This window comes from Micromys minutus (assembly GCF_963924665.1).
Source record: "Micromys minutus genome assembly, chromosome: 7".
Classification (NCBI taxonomy): domain Eukaryota; kingdom Metazoa; phylum Chordata; class Mammalia; order Rodentia; family Muridae; genus Micromys; species Micromys minutus.
Window position 1 is genome coordinate 55,863,374 of NC_137976.1, and position 16,073 is coordinate 55,879,446.

Sequence of the window (16,073 nt, forward strand, 5' to 3'; positions counted from 1 at the left end):
GTTTTCCCTCTCCTGGCAGCTGTAAATAGTGTTTAGTTGTTAACCTTTATGCTGGTGACTAGGTTTTCATTTCTTCATTTCTTCATTCATTTTTAAAACTATATAACAATAAAAAACAATCAGATAAGACGACTCTTACACAGAAACTGGACAGGACAAACCAACAGAAGAAAAAGAGCCAAAGAGAAGGCAGAAGAATCAGAGGCCTGCTTGTGGGCATGTCTAAGGATCCATAAAAACACTGAACTAGACCTGATAGAGATCCATGAATGCCCTGTGCCTGATACTTCAGTCTCTGAGTTCACTGAGGTTTGCCCGTGTCGATTTAGAAGACCTTATTCTTTGAGTGTTCTTTATCCCTGTAGCTCTTACACAATTTCTGCCTCATCTTCCTTGAGGTTCCCTGAACTCTGAGGGGGAGGGATTTGATGGCGACATCTTTTTTAGAGCTGAATGTTTCAAGGTTTCTCACTTTCTGCATGTCTGGCTGTGAGTCTAAATATATTTGTTCCCCATGTGCAGCAGCAAAAGCTTCTCATGATGATGGCTGAATAAGGTACTGATCTATGAGTACATCAGGATAATCTTTAGGTATCATTACTGTCATCACTGGTTTTCTTTCTTTTATTAGACCAGCATTATTTGGTTTTACTTCATACGTTATTGTCTTTGGACCATTTTGAGTTGATTTTTGTATAGTGTGTCAGATAAGGTTTTATTCTTTTGCATGTGGCTATCTAGTTTTCCATTTTTCTTTTTTGGCCATTTATTGAAGGGCCTGTCATTTATTTGGCATTCTTGTCAATACCCAGGTGGATGTAGCCATGTGCTTTACTGAGTTGTCCATTATATTCCTCTGAGCCACGGGTCGGTGCTTGTGGCGGTGCCAGGCTGCTTTTGTTACTATGGTTACTCATGTTCTTAGGCACAACAGCAGACTTCCTTACCCACTGAGCTTTCTTGCCATCTTTAGACATTTATTAAGTTATTGTGAATGCGACTCTTTCTTTCTAGGCATGTTCGTTATTGGTATATAGAAGAGCTGTTGATTTTTGTTTATCTTGTGTATTGCTGATATTGTATATTGTGTATTTTGTGCATTGTGTCAAGGTTTTAAGAGTTTTCTGATGGTAGCTCTAGAGTCTTTTGCATGCAAGATGATGAAAGTTGTGTGAACTGGTGTGAAGAATGTATATTCTGTGATGTTATTATCTACAGATGTTAAGTTTATTTTATCTAGAATGTCAATTTTTTATAGTCCTGACTTTATTCAGGTAGTCATGTAATACATGATCCAAGAGCATCCAAATAAGAACTCAAGTAAAACCAGATTTTACATATTGTATTTTTAAACATTATAGGCAAAACTGCCACAATTTTTTATGGCTAATATAAAATGACATCTGCATCTCAGTAGCCACTAACCCATTAGGCATAGCTTCCGTATGTGAACTGTTTGAGTTATTTGTTTTGATACATAAGGTTTTGTTATTTTGTTTCTTTTGTTTCCCAGCTCTGAATCGCTGTGGAGAGCTCAGCAGACGCTGGGAGAAACAGCGCAACCTTGGCACCGTTCCAAAATGTGGGCACTCATAACAGCATTCACCAGCTCAGGGCCTTTTCCTCAGTGAGGTGTTCAGGGTCTGTGTGAGTTAGAGCTGTTGTCCCAAACAGCCAGCTAGAATGACATTTAATTGGTATTGTTTTGTTGACTTATTTTGGTCTGGTTGAGCCGTTTGTTGATGAGAGTGGGGTGTTGAGGTTATACACTACTACCATGTTGAGGTAAATTTGTGGCTTTACATCCATTAATACTTGTCTTATGAAGCTGAGTGCACCCATGTTTAGTGCATATATGTGCAGAGTTGAGATATCAACTGGACAGATTGTTTTCTTCATCAGTGCTTAGTGACCTTGATTATCTTCTAAGCAATTTTCACTTGGAGTCTATTTTGTCAGACTCGCTCCACCTGTGTCTTCTGTGCACATTCTCAGAGGACCGTCTGTCCTTGAAGTTTCCTTCCTCCAGCCTTTACCCGAAGGCTCTCTTTGTACTTGACAGTGAGGTGAGTTTTTATAGGCGATAAATATATGGGTCTGTTTTAAAATCCAATCTCTTGGTATATGTCTTTTGATTAAGATGTTAAGGCCGTTGACACTTGCAGTTAGAACTTAGAGGTGAGTACTTAGTCCCCCCCCCTCATTCTGCCGTTTGTGACGTCTGCTGCTTTCGCATCTCACCTACTGTCCTGTGTCATTCCAGAGGCTTCGCAGATGTTTTTACCTTTTCTCTACTTTATGTAGGACTCATTTGGGGATTTTTCTGTAGCCTTGGATGATGTCCCATAAATCTCATGTGTTCTACTCATATTTTTAAACATTGTAAGAATATTCTAATTCATGTACTTGTTCATGATATGCTTTCCTCCACTAAATTAATTCTATTAGTGAGGCTTTCCACTGAATGTACTATTTGACTTAACTGAGTGTTCTATTCTGGTCTGAGTTTTTCAGTATTCCTCTATTGAATTTACTTTCATAGTCCATGTTGACTTTCCTCTTTTTCTTATGCTGTTGACCTCAATTTCCCTTTAATCTATTAGGTATTTTATGAATTAGTATGCCCTCTCCCTGGATTTTTGTTTTGTTTTGGAGACAGAGTCTCACCACACTGTCCTCCATGACCTGGAACTTACTCTGTAAAGCACACTGGCCTTGGAATCACAAAGACCCACCTGCCTCTGCCTTTCAAGGGCTGGAATTAAAGGCACCACCACCTAGACTAGCCTATTTATTTCCTCTCTGTTTTAAAAATCAGATTTAATATTATTTTTTGAAGGTTTTATTTTTCCAGTTTTAATTATTTTATTTTAATTTATGTGTATTGAATATTTTATGTTTATCAGTGTTTTGTCCACATATATGTTTGTGAACCATGTGCCTGCCTGGTGTGCACGGAAGCCAGAGGAAAGCATAGGATCCTGTATGAACAGACTTATAGGTGGTGATGAGCTGCCACGTGGTTGCTGGGAAGTGAACCCGTGTCTTCTGGAAGAGCAGCCAGTGCTCTTAATTACTGTTGCATTTTTCTAGTCTGGTTTTGTGAATCTCGAAATTCAATCTCATTGGAGGACGTCACTATGGAATTATTAATTTTTTCGAGGCATCATGTTACTTTGATGTTTTATTTACATTCTTCCAACAGAAGTGTTTCTGGTGTTCAAGTAGCAGTAGTGTTGCAATAGCAGGGTCCAGTAGCCCAACAGAAGGTTGGGCTGAGGTGTCATTTCCTCCTACTGGACTGGTGTATCTTAGTCATCATATTCTCCGTCCACATCTTCAGGACATAGGCGATGAACCCTGTGTTACTCCAAGAATCTAATAGATAGGCCCAGCCATGATAACACAGAAATAGTTCATTAAAACTCAACTGTCTTACCAGTTTCAAAGTTTTAATAATTTTAGTAAGCACAGGAACACAGTATTGTGTGCATGAAAGTGTTGGTTAGAATGTGCATAGACAGGAACAGATAAGACTAGCAATTCATGTTAGTATGAGAAAGGGAAATCGAGGCAAAGACAAATAGAAGTGGGGACAATAGAGATGAAGGAAGGACTAAGGGTGGAGTGGAAGGAAGGAAATGCAACCAGGCAAGCTGATGAAGGCTTCCCCATCCCCCAACTCTACTGCAGGCTGTGTTGTTTGGGGAAAGCCTACCAAAGGGAAAAAAGAAAAGAGGACTGATAAGCATCAAATAAGAGAAGGGGAGCAAAAGAGCTGGGTTGGGCTGTAAAGTTTGAATGTAATTTGTCAATTTGTCACCTGGCTACCATTCTAGTCTTGCCTCTAGAGATTCCTTTGAGGACCACGGGTGCCAGGTGTACTTCTGGGTAGACTTAGTTTGATGTGGGTGTTGGTCATCCCCTGAGTGGTCTTTTGCTGCTCGGGTTGTGAATACTAGTTATACCTCAGGACTGTTTTTATGGTCTAGCTGAGGATGCTGGTCATACTTCTGCATGGTCCTTTCCAAGGTCAAGGGTATCTTCAAAACTGTGTTCCATTTCAAAGGTAAAGTAGCTGGAGTGCCTTTAATCCCAAAGCTAGTGCAAAGACACACAGATCTCTGTGAGCTGAAGGCCAGCCTTGCTTACTTAGCAAATTATGTAGTGAGACCCTGTCTCAAAAAAGCAAAAACAAAACCGGGATGACTTAGATTTCTGCTTCACTGAGTGTGGTACAGTCCTCATCCAGAACCTTTTTCCTCTGCTGTGAAGAGGTGTTCTGCAGCCCAGGTTTCAGATCTTCGTCTCAGGACACTTCTTTGTTTTCAGAGTGTGTGTCAGGAAGGACTGCCATGCTGCTCACTAATCAGCAGTCTTTGAAACATGGTACAAGAAGAGGCTTTTCCTGCTCTCTCCCCTTTCTGCTAGTGCAGCAGTCACACGCAGCTTTTGTCTTCCCTTCCTTTAAAACCCGGCTGTATCACAGTGGGCTGCAGACGTTCCGAGGCTCTGTCTTTTGCTGCCATCTGCAGCTGCATTTGCCCTGGCTCGCCGAGCTGGCCTATCTCTCCAGGACAGACTCTGCACTTTTTCCTTCTGTCTTGCTCCACATTCACCTTGTTTCTGAAACTAGACATTTTCTGCTATTCCCAACCTCTAATAATAACTGTTCTCTGACTATCCCCAGTTTACTCCCCAAAGATTCTAGCTACTACTTCTGGATGATGTTCACCATCTTCAGCTCTGAAAGTTTGTTTGCATCCAACAGAAACACCCTTGAAATTTTCCATTCCTCTTCCATGCAAGGGAAATAGTGCCAATGAGCTTTTGGCTTTATAGAGAAAAGTCATTTGTATTTTTACTTTTTCTGACAATACTGTATCAATTTAAATATTACCAGGAGATCATTTTATTAATCGAAACAACCAGTTAGCATCACCAACTTTAATGATAAATTTATAACAGTGGTAGTGACGTAAGTACAGCATGCCTACAAGATTTCTTTTAAAAATAACATTTGCAAAGAGACTTATGGAATAAAAATTCTGTTCATTTCTCTGTATCGCACCTGTAGTTATTTTGTGAGTAAATAGAAGTTCTTTCTGTTTGAAGCTGAGTCCTACAGGGATCAAAATTTAAGGAAGGAAAAGAATGAAATAAATGAATACTGATGTTAAATATGTATAAAGATATATAAAATTTATGTATCTAGTCTATGTTCTCCTTCATATATACTTAGAGATGATATCATTACATTTGACATCATATTTCTATTTTTGGAATAAACTATCTGAAATAGACACAGTTAATTACTGGCTTCATTAATGAATTGGATAACTAATATTTACTATTTTGTGCTTATGCTCATAAGTAGTTTTCTTTACAATGCTTAAAAACATGAAATTAGGTAAGCTATACAATATGATGAGTTTCTCTGATATTATTATCATATTAAAAGTAGTATTTTATCTCCCATGGCCTTTTATTTTCAGCTCATTTTTCTTCTGCTAACAAACCCTGGCCAGCCTGTTTCTGTCACTTGATTGTCTGACTTTATCTCACTAGAAATATGTGTCTTATATTCATCATTGAATGAAGTGTGGGCATTTGAGAGAAGAATTCAAGGCTGAATTAACAACAAAGCACATGAAAATAATCGTTAAGAAAATGATTTGAACCCGTGGAGTAAACCATTGGTGTGGCACAATAAGGGAGTAGCAGTCGTACAGTGCAAATAGTTGTGCTTTATTGGGAGCTAGGCACATAGCAAATACACGCATATGTGTAATGGAGGGTAGGTAGAAAAATGCTTTTCCTAATAGTTAGTAAGTAGCAGAAAAAAATGTTAAGATACATCGGGTGAAAATACCTTACGAATATCAGAAGGGAATAAAAAGAATTGAATCTAGAAAGGGAGATGTTAAAGAGAAACAGGACAGATGAATTTTAACCATCACATTGTTTCTTATAGAATTATCTGACTTGCTAAATCATATGCGTGAGGGCTATAGAAAATAAAACTGAAGGGGTGAGAGACAAGTTGGACATAAAACTGTACTGCATTTTAGTCACAGTACTTTTGATGATCGTTCACGTTGCTGCATCTATTAGTAATATCTTTTTTTTTTTCATGTTTCTATAGTCTTATTTATTTTGTAAATAGTAGGTCCTTCAGTATGGTGAGCACAGAGACAATATATATGCCATCCGTCTTTGTTCTTAAATAATAGCATTTAAGAACCTTGATTTCGAGAGGATGGTTGGGAAAGGGAGCACCTTCATGGAAGCAAGGGGAGGGAGAGGGGAATGGTAGTGGGGAGAAACATTTGAAATATAAATACAGAGAATACCCAATTTAAAAAAAAACTTGATTCCCAATAGAAAGGAGCTATATGCTTAACTTTTACCATCAACTTTTGTGTCACAGGCCAAGTTAAATGCCCCTACAAATTTCTCTTAATTTTACTGCAGGAAGTACAAAGAGTCTTGTGTTCACAGATAAGAATTACACAGGGAACAAGGATTGTTAAATACAATGGGTTGTCTCTTTAGTGGGAGAGATGTATATCCTGTTTTCTAGCCAGAAGCCTGGAGGCAGACATGCATAATTGCCTGGTGACCATTTCACTATCTGTGTGGCCAAAGACTACAGTAAATTAACCTTTATACCTTTTTTTTTAAACGACTTTATTTTACAAACAAAGATAAATGTACAGATTTTAAACATTTTTTGCTTAAAATTATACATTTTTGTCAGTACTGTTTTTTCAGACATTGAAATAATTTTTACATAAAACCATGTGAATATATTTTTTTAGTCAGTACTTGATTTTTTTCAAGGGCTTGACAGTATGCATTGAAAACCTAATAGTTACAATAAGCGTAGAGTACATGCAAAACAAAACGCAACATGGAAATAGTCAAAGTCTTCTTGTTTTGTAAATATATGTATATTTTTTTGTTTTCTTTATTTCTTGGACTTCATACAGTCTGTGAGTTGTTTCTGGGGGAGTGCAAGCCTCTGGGGTTAGCATCCCACTATCAGTGACTGCATATTATGTCTGTTCTTTTGTGACTGGGTTATCTCACTCAGGATGATATTCTCTAGATGCAACCATTTTCTTAAGAATTTGGTTAAGTCATTGTTTCTGGTGTCTGAGTAGTATTCCATTGTGTATATGTACCACAATTTTTGTATCCATTCATCTTCTGAAGGACATCTGGGTTCCTTCCAGCTTCTGGCTATTATAAATAGAGCCGCTATGAACATTGTGGTGCATATATCTTTGTTGTGTATTAAAGTGTCTCTGGGGTATATGCCCAGAAGTGGAATAGCTGGGTCTTCATGTAGTACTATATCCAATTTTCTGAGGTATCGCCAGACAGATTTCCAGAGTGGTTGTATTAGCTTGCAACCCCACCAACAGTGGAGAAGTGTTCCTCTTTCTTCGCAGCCTCGCCAGCATCTGCTGTCATCTGAGTTTTGGATCTTGGCCAATCTGACTGGTGTGAGGTGGAATCTCAGGGTTGTTTTGATTTGCATTTCCCTGATGGCTAAGGGTGTCGAGCACTTCCTCAGGTGTTTCTCGTCCATTCGGTGTTCCTCAACTGAAAACGTTTTGTTTAGCTCTGTACCCCATTATTTAATAGGGTTATTTGATTCTCTGGGGTCTAGCTTTTTGAGTTCCTTGTACACCTTGGATATTAGGCCTCTATCTGATGTGGTGTTGGTAAAGATCTTTTCCCATTCTGTTGGTTGCCGTTTTGTTTTCTTGACGATGTCTTTAGCCTTACAGAAACTTTGCAATCTCATTAAGTCCCATTTGTTAATCTTTGACCTTAGAGCTTGAGCCATTGGTGTTTTGTTCAGGAAATTTTCTCCTGTACCTATGTGTACTAAGGTTTTCTAAGGTTTTCCCTACTTTCTCATCTAATAGTTTCAGTGTATCTGGTTTAATGTGGAGATCTTTGATCCACTTACACTTGAGCTTTGTACAAGGAGATAAGAACGGGTCTATTTTCATTCTTTTGCATGCTGAGTGCCAGTTGGACCAGCACCATTTGTTGAATAGGCTGTCCTTTTTCCATTGAATGTTTACTGCTCCTTTGTCAAAAATCAGGTGACCATATACATGAGGGCTCATTTCTGGATCTTCTATTCTATTCCATTGATCCACATGCCTATTTCTGTACCACTACCATGCAGTTTTCAGCACAATTGCCTTGTAATATAGCTTGAGGTCAGGGATAGTGATTCCCACAGATGTTTTTTTGTTATTGAGGATGGATTTCACTATTCTAGGTCTTTTGTTATTCCATATGAAATTGCACATTGATCTTTCCAATTCCAGGAAGAACTGGGTTGGAATTTTGATGGGGATTGCATTGAATCTGTAGATTGCTTTTAGTAGGATGGCCATTTTTAAGATGTTGATTTTTCCAGTCCATGAGCATGGGAGATCTTTCCATTTTCTGAGATCCTCCTCAATTTCTTTCTTTAGAGGTTTGAAGTTCTTGTCATACAGGTCCTTTACTTCCTTAGTTAGAGTCACACCAAGGTATTTCATAGTTTTTGTAACTATTGTGAAGGGTACCTTTTCCCTAATTTCTTTCTCCACATGTTTGTCCTTTGAGTACAGGAAGGCTACTGATTTGTTTGAGTTAATTTTGTATCCAGCCACTTTGCTGAACTTGTTTATCAGCTGTAGGAGTTCTCTGGTGGAATTTTTGGGGTCACTCAAGTACACTATCATGTCATCAGCAAAGAGTGATGTTTTTATCTCTTCCTTCCCGATTTGTATCCCCTTGATCTCCTTTGCTGTCTAATTGCTCCAGCCAGGACTTCCAGTACTATGTTGAATAGGTAGGGGGAGAGTGGGCAGCCTTGTCGAGTCCCTGATTTTAGTAAGATTGCTTCAAGTTTCTCGCCATTAAGTTTGATGTTGGCTGTTGGTTTGCTGTATATTGCTTTTATTATGTTTAAGTATGGACCTTGGATTCCTGTTCTTTCCAGGACTTTTAACATGAAGGGGTGTTGGATTTTGTCAAATGCTTTCTCAGCGTCTAGTGATATGACCATGTGATTTTGGTCTTTGAGTTTGTTTATATGGTGGATTACGTTGATGGATTTCCTTATGTTAAACCATCCCTGCATCCCAGGGATGAAGCCTACTTGGTCATGATGAATGATGGTTTTGATGTGTTCTTGGATTCGGTTTGCAAGGATTTTGTTGAGTATTTTTGCATCAATGTTCATAAGTGAGATTGGTCTGAAGTTCTCTTTCCTTGTAGGGTCTTTGTGTGGTTTAGGTACGAGGGTTATTGTAGCCTCAAAAAATGAGTTGGGTAATATTCCATCTGATTCTATCTTTTGGAATAGTTTGGCGAGTATTGGTGTTATATCCTCAATAAAAGTCTGATAAAATTCTGCACTGAACCGGTCTGGACCTGGGTTTTTTTTGGTTGGGAGGCTTTTGATGACTTCTTCTATTTCTTTAGGTGTTATAGGGTTATTTAGATGGTTTACTTGGTCTTGGTTTAACTTTGAAACCTTGTATCTGTCTAGGAATTCATCCATTTCCTCCAGATTTTACAATTTTGTGGAGTGTAAGTTTTTGTAGTAGGATCTGATGATTTCTCGAATTTCCTCAGTTTCAGTTATGTCCCCACTTTCCTTTCTGATTTTGTTAATTTGGATACTCTCTCTTTGCCCTCTAGTTAGTCTGGCTAGGGGTTTATCAATCTTGTTGATTTTCTCAAAGAACCAACTCTTTGTTTTGTTGATTTTTTCAATGGTTTTTTTTTTTTTGTTTGTTTCTATTTGGTCTATTTCTGCCCTAATTTTGATTATTTCTTGCCGTCTACTCTTTTTGGGTATATCTGCTTCCTTTTGTTCTAGGGCTTTTAGCTGTGCTGTCAGGTTGCTGATGTGAGCTCTCTCCAGTTTCTTCTTGGAAGCACTTAGGGCTATGAGTTTTCCTCTCAATACTGCTTTCATTGCATCCCATAGGTTTGGGTATGTTGTGTTTTCGTTTTCGTTGAATTCTAGAAAGTCCTTAATTTCTTTCTTTATTTCTTCTTTGACCCTGCTGTCCTTTAACAGAGCATTGTTTAGTTTCCATGTGTATGTGGGCTTTTTGTTGTCTTTGTTGTTGTTAAAGACCAGCCGTAGACCATGGTGATCTGAGAGGATGAATGGGAGTATTTCAATCTTCTTATATCGATGGAGGTTTGTTCTGTTTCCAATTATGTGGTCAATTTTCGAGAAGGTGCCATGGGGTGGTGAGAAGAAGGTGTATTCTTTTACTTTGGGATAGTATGTTCTGTATATATCTATTAATTCTAGTTGGTTCAAAGTCTCTGCTAGTTTTGCAGTGTCCTTGTTCAGTTTCTGTTTCCCTGATCTGTCCATTGGTGAGAGTGGGGTATTAAAGTCTCCCACAATTATTGTGTTGATTGAAATGTATTTTTTGAGCTTTAGTAGGGTTTCTTTTATGAATGTGGGTGATTTTTTATTTGGAGCATATATGTTAAGGATTGAGAGTTCCTCCTGACAGATTTCCCCGGTAATGAGTAAAAAGTGTCCTTCCTTATCTTTTTTGATAACTTTTGGTTGGAAATTTACTTTATTCGATATTAGAATAGCCACTCCAGCTTGCTTCTTGGAGCTGTTTGCTTGGAAGTTTTTTTCCCACCCTTTTACTCTGAGATAGTGTCTGTCTCTGTCTCTGAGATGAGTTTCCTGTATGCAGCAAAAGGCTGGATTTTGTTTATGTATCCAGTCTGATAGTCTATGTCTCTTTATTGGGGAGTTGAGACCATTTATGTTAATAGATATCAAGGAATAGTTGTTTCTGTTTCCTGCCATTATTGCTTTTTTGGGTTGAGTTGTGTCTGTGTTTTTTTCTTCTTTTAGTTTTCTTGTTTAGGAGTTTTCTTGTTCTTACTATGCTGTATTTTCCCTCATTGTATTAGGTTTTCCACCTATAATTCGTTGTAGTGCTGGGTTTGTGGTCAGATATTGTGTGAATTTTGATTTGTCTTGAAATATCTTCGTCTCTCCATCGATGGTGATTGATAGTTTTGCTGGGTATAGCAGTTTGGGCTGGCACTTGTGCTCTCTTAAGGAGTGCATGATGTCTGTCCAGACTCTTCTAGCTTTCATAGTCTCTGTTGAGAAATCGGGTGTGAGTCTGATTGGTCTGCCTTTATATGTTACCTGACCCTTTTCCCTTACTGCTTTTAGTATTCTTTCTTTACTTTGGGCAGTTGATGTTTTTACTATTATGTGTTGGGAGGTATTTCTTTTCTGGTCCAACCTATTTGGAGTTCTGAAGGCTTCTTTTATGCTCGTGGTCATCTCATTCTTGAGGGTAGGGAAGTTTTCTTCTATGATTTTGTTGAAGATATTTACTGTGCCCCTTAGTTGATACTCTTCTCCCTCTTCTATTCCTATTGTCCTTAGGTTCGGTCTTCTCATTGTGTCTTGGATTTCCTGGACATTTTGTCTTAGGAGCTTTTTGTTTTTTGCATCTTCTCTGGCTGTTTTGTCTATGTTTGCAATGTTGTCTTCTGCCCCCGAGATTCTCTCTTCGATCTCTTGTAATCTATTGGAAATGCTTGCTTCTGTCACTCCTGATGTCTTTTTTTGGTGTTCTGACTCTAGGGTTATCTCTTTTAGTGTTTTCTTTATTGTGTCAATCTCTGTTTTAATTTCCCTCTTCCATTCCTTTATTTCTTTGGTTCTGTTTTCCTCTAGTTCTTTGAGTTCTTTGAGTGTTTTTCTTGTTTCTTCTTTAAAAGCTTCTGAATCTTTTTGCTTTTCCTCCCTTTCTTGTTTACGTAACTCTATCAGCGTCTTGTGGCATGATTTCAGGTCTGTGTCTTCTTTTTCTGGAGTGTTTGGAGTTCCGATGTTTGCTGTTATGGGAGAGCTGGGCTCTGGTGTTGCTAGATTGTCTTGGTTCCCTTGGGATATACTCTTTCTCTTTCCTCTTGCCATTTTGTTGTCAGTGATATGTTCTTACCTTTCCCTTGTATCTGGTCTGTGTCCCTAGTTCTCCACTGGTTGAGGTGTCAGATGGGTCGAGCCCTGTTTTATGCCTCAGAGTCGTTGGGTGTGAGCAGAAGTTCCAATGTTCTGTTTCTGTTTGCTGGATCAGGCATGGCAAGGCAGGGCAAGGCAAGGGGTGCACTTTCCTTTTGTACTCCACAGAGATCTTTCTGCTCCCCTGCAGCCCAGGTCTCCCACCCACCAGTTGCTCAGCCTCTATGAGCCGCCGATCCGGGTGGCAGGTAGGCCAGACTCTGCTCTGCGTCCAGAAGTCGCCTCCGGGTGGAAACAGAAGTTCTAATTTTCTGTTCCCAATCGCTGGATCGGGCAGGGCGGGGCAGGGCAAGTTACGGTTTGCACTTTCCGTGTGCACTCTGCAGAGATCTCTCTGCTCCCCTGCAGTCTTGGTCTCCCACTCACCAGTTGCTCAGCCTCTATGAGCTGCCATTCCGCCTGGCAGGTAGGCCAGGCTCCGCTCTGGGTCCGGAAGTCGCCAGTTGCTCAGCCTCTATGAGCCGCCGTTCCACCTGGCAGGTAGGCCAGGCTCCGCTCTGCCTAGTAATATCTTTTAATTGTTACATGGTATATCATTTCATGATTGTACCATAGTTGTTCTTATTTAATTCTTTTATTGATAGGCACCTATATTATTTCTGATTTTCTACTATATGATTAAAGAAAGTTGCTAGTTTTGTGCTTATGAAAATAATTTTGTGGACATATGCCTTAAATTTTCTTAGGTGCATATGCAGTGGAATTGCTTGGGCCTGTTGTCAGTGTGCATTTAGTTTGTTTACACTTTGGAAAATAGTTTTCTAAAGTGGTTATAAAATAATATATTTTGTACTCTCATCGACAATGTATGAGAGCTGTTAATTTTATGTCCTTTATATTCTTCATTTAAAAGCTAATTATAGTCATTCTTGTGGTCATGTAGTAGTTTCTTGTCATTATTCTAACTTTTACTTCCCTGATGACTATCCCACTATTTACTCTCTTTCAGACAGTTCGGCATGGGTTCCCTTATCAGCCCACAGCATTGGCCTTTGATCCAGTCCAGAAAATCTTGGCTATTGGAACAAGAACAGGTGCTATACGAATGTATCCTTAATTTTTGTTAATTATTTTTTTAGAAAAATGCCATTTTTGTTTGCTTTAACCTTCAAATAAGTAAAGAATTTACAACCAAATAAAGTGTATCTGCTTCCTTATAAACGAGTAACTACTGTAAAAATCACCACTGTCAAGTTTCTTTATATAACTTTTGTCTTTGAGATCACTGTTGATGTCTCTTCTTTAACTTTTCTTATTGCTTGCTGTGTCAGTATTTTTCTTCTGATCAGTCTAGTTAGAAGCTTATCAACTGTACACAAATATTGAACTCTTGGACTTATATTTATTTATTGTTTACTTCTATCACATTGATTTCTACTTTGTTCTTTTAAAATTTTACTTTGGGTTCAGTTTGCCCCTTTTTAGTTCTTAAGGTATTAGTATTATTAGTATTATTATTCTGATAACCTTTTATAATATGTGCATACAGTGCTATAGGTTTATTCACAGATGTATTTTAGTGTCTTCTCTAATTTTTTTTTTAAAACTAAACCTTTTATTTTAAGATTTATATTTGGTGTAAGAAATGTTTCTGTGAAATATCATGCATTCTTTGACCCAGCTTTCTTTACCTGTAGCATTTTATAAACCTGAAGTGTGATACCACAACTAGGAATCTGGAGAGATGGCTCCATAGCAAGAGCATTTGTTGCTCTTGCAGAGGACTAAGATTGGTTCCAGTATGGTGGCTCCCAACTGTCTATATAGCTCCACTTCAGAGGATTTGTGCATTCTTCTGCCTTTTGAGGGTACCAGGCATACACAAGGTTCTCATAATTCATACAGACACTCATACATACACATAAAAATCCTAAAATTAATAATCTACAGTCACCTTATCTTGACCAAGGGGTCAACAATGCACATGGTCTCTGTAACAAATGCTGTTGGTAAAACTGGGATAACTACAGGTGCAAGAATGAAACTAGATTTTTCTCTCTAACTCTGAACAAAACTCAACTCCAACGTATCATAGATTTCAAGGTAGGTTTTGATATCCTGAATCTGAAGTAAGGAATATACTTGAACCTATTGGCACAGGAAAGTCTATCCACTGCTAGTAAAAGTATACACAAGTGCAGCCACTAAGGAGATCAGTGTGGAGATTCCTTAAAAACCTAGAAATAGATCTACTACATGATCATCTATACCACTCTTGGACATGTACCTAGAGCTGCCTGTAGTATAGTTTGAATGAGAATGCGCCCCATAGGTTCATATAGTTGAACGTTTGGACCCTAGTTGGTAGAACGAATTTGGGAAGGATTAGAAGGCATGGCCTTGTTGAAGGAGGTATGTCACTTGTGAGTTCAAAAATCCACAACAGTCTGAGTCTCTTTCTGCCATCAACTTGTGGATCAGAAGCACTCTCTTAGCTACTGTTCAAGTGCTATGTCTGCCTGCCTGCTGCCAGGCTTCCTGCCATGGTGGTCAAGAACTCAGCCATTGAAATGTAAGCCAGGACCAATTATATCTTTTATAAGTTGTCTTGGTAATGGTGGCTCTTCATATCAATAGAAAAGTAAATGAGACAAACTTTATATCCTATTGTAGAGAAACTTGCTGATCTGTGTTCATTACTTCCCTAATCACAATAGTCAGGAAATGAAAAAAACCTAGTTGTCCATGAATGTATGGTATATTTAAAATGGAACATTATTAATCTGTAAAGAAAAATTAAATTGTAAAATTCATACATAGATGGATGAATCTGGAAATAATCATTTGAGTGTCCAGAAGGACAAATGTCCTATGTTTTCTCTCATTTGTGAATATTAGCTTCGCATCTTCAGATATATGTGTTCCATTGGCAATGCCCATAGATATCAAGAAACTAGAAGGTACTATGTTTAAAGGAAGACTCTAAGGAAGGGATAAAAGACAGTGGTATGAAGGGTTAAAGGAGAATTATGGAGTAGGAAGGGTTTAGTGGGGTGGGTAATGGGAGAACAAGGTAAAGAAAAATATAAAGTAGGAATGAACTGAGTAACTCTAAACACTCTATAGTCATATGGAAACCTACTAATGTAGAAATCCCCTAACATATATACTTACACATATGTAATAAGAGTTTAAATAGAATCACCCTATTATGGACTAATAATGTCCTTACTAGACACAAGCTAGCAAATAAAAAGGACAGTGCCACAAATGGATTGTTTTTTTTAGAGTTATTGGCCAATGAGATACCATAGACCATTCTAAACATTATAGACTATTGCCAAAGCTTTCAACCTCCATAACCTGATAGTAAGACCATATTGCTACATAGGTGTATCACAAGAACACAGAAACCAAGCCAGGACTCACCTGGAAGTTTCATGCCTATTTGACTAGCTTTCACTATGCTGGAAGATGCTATGCATGCTACTGGGGGAGAAAAGCAACCATTTATATTATCCAGCTACAGTAATGATTAGCCCAGAAAGACATGTTCACTTGTGCAATACTGGCATGTCCACTGGGATAATATTGGCACAAATGTTATAAGGATAACCAACCACTATCTGCTTAGCTTTAAAGCCCACTCCACAAGTTGAAACTCATATATGGTACTAATATTGTGCCTAAGAACCTGTGGCTAGATGGGTCATAGGCCCTAGAGAAGACGCTCCTACTGTTACTCTGCTAAATAAACATACTAGAAAACAATTCCTAATGGATTATCATTATATACGTAGATTAGTGTATTTCTTAACCTTCATTAGAACATCTTTTGCAGTACATGTCAACAACTACAACTTGTCAGGGTGCAGGAGTAGGAAACTACAGAAGCCCTAGCCCCAAATGGAACATCTATATTATGTCCCTTCTTCCCATGACTCAGAAATCACTTTGGGAAAGGGGGTTAGAAATACTACAAGTTGAAGGAAGTAGTAGTTTTCAAGGAAACAGTGTTTTCTGG

At 38.4% G+C, this 16,073-nt stretch overlaps 1 protein-coding gene across 4 annotated transcripts in view; it reads left to right on the plus strand.

The window, feature by feature from the left end:
* The window catches only part of STXBP5L (syntaxin binding protein 5L), a gene marked incomplete at both ends in the record, with an annotated part of 275,448 nt that overhangs the window by 35,227 nt on the left and 224,148 nt on the right, over nt 1–16,073 (plus strand). For all 4 annotated transcript variants that reach the window (XM_080918648.1, XM_080918650.1, XM_080918649.1 and 1 more), the window contains one exon: nt 13,059–13,156. In XM_080918648.1, coding sequence (XP_080774774.1) covers nt 13,059–13,156 — 98 coding nt within the window. The remainder of the gene's footprint in view (nt 1–13,058; nt 13,157–16,073) is intronic.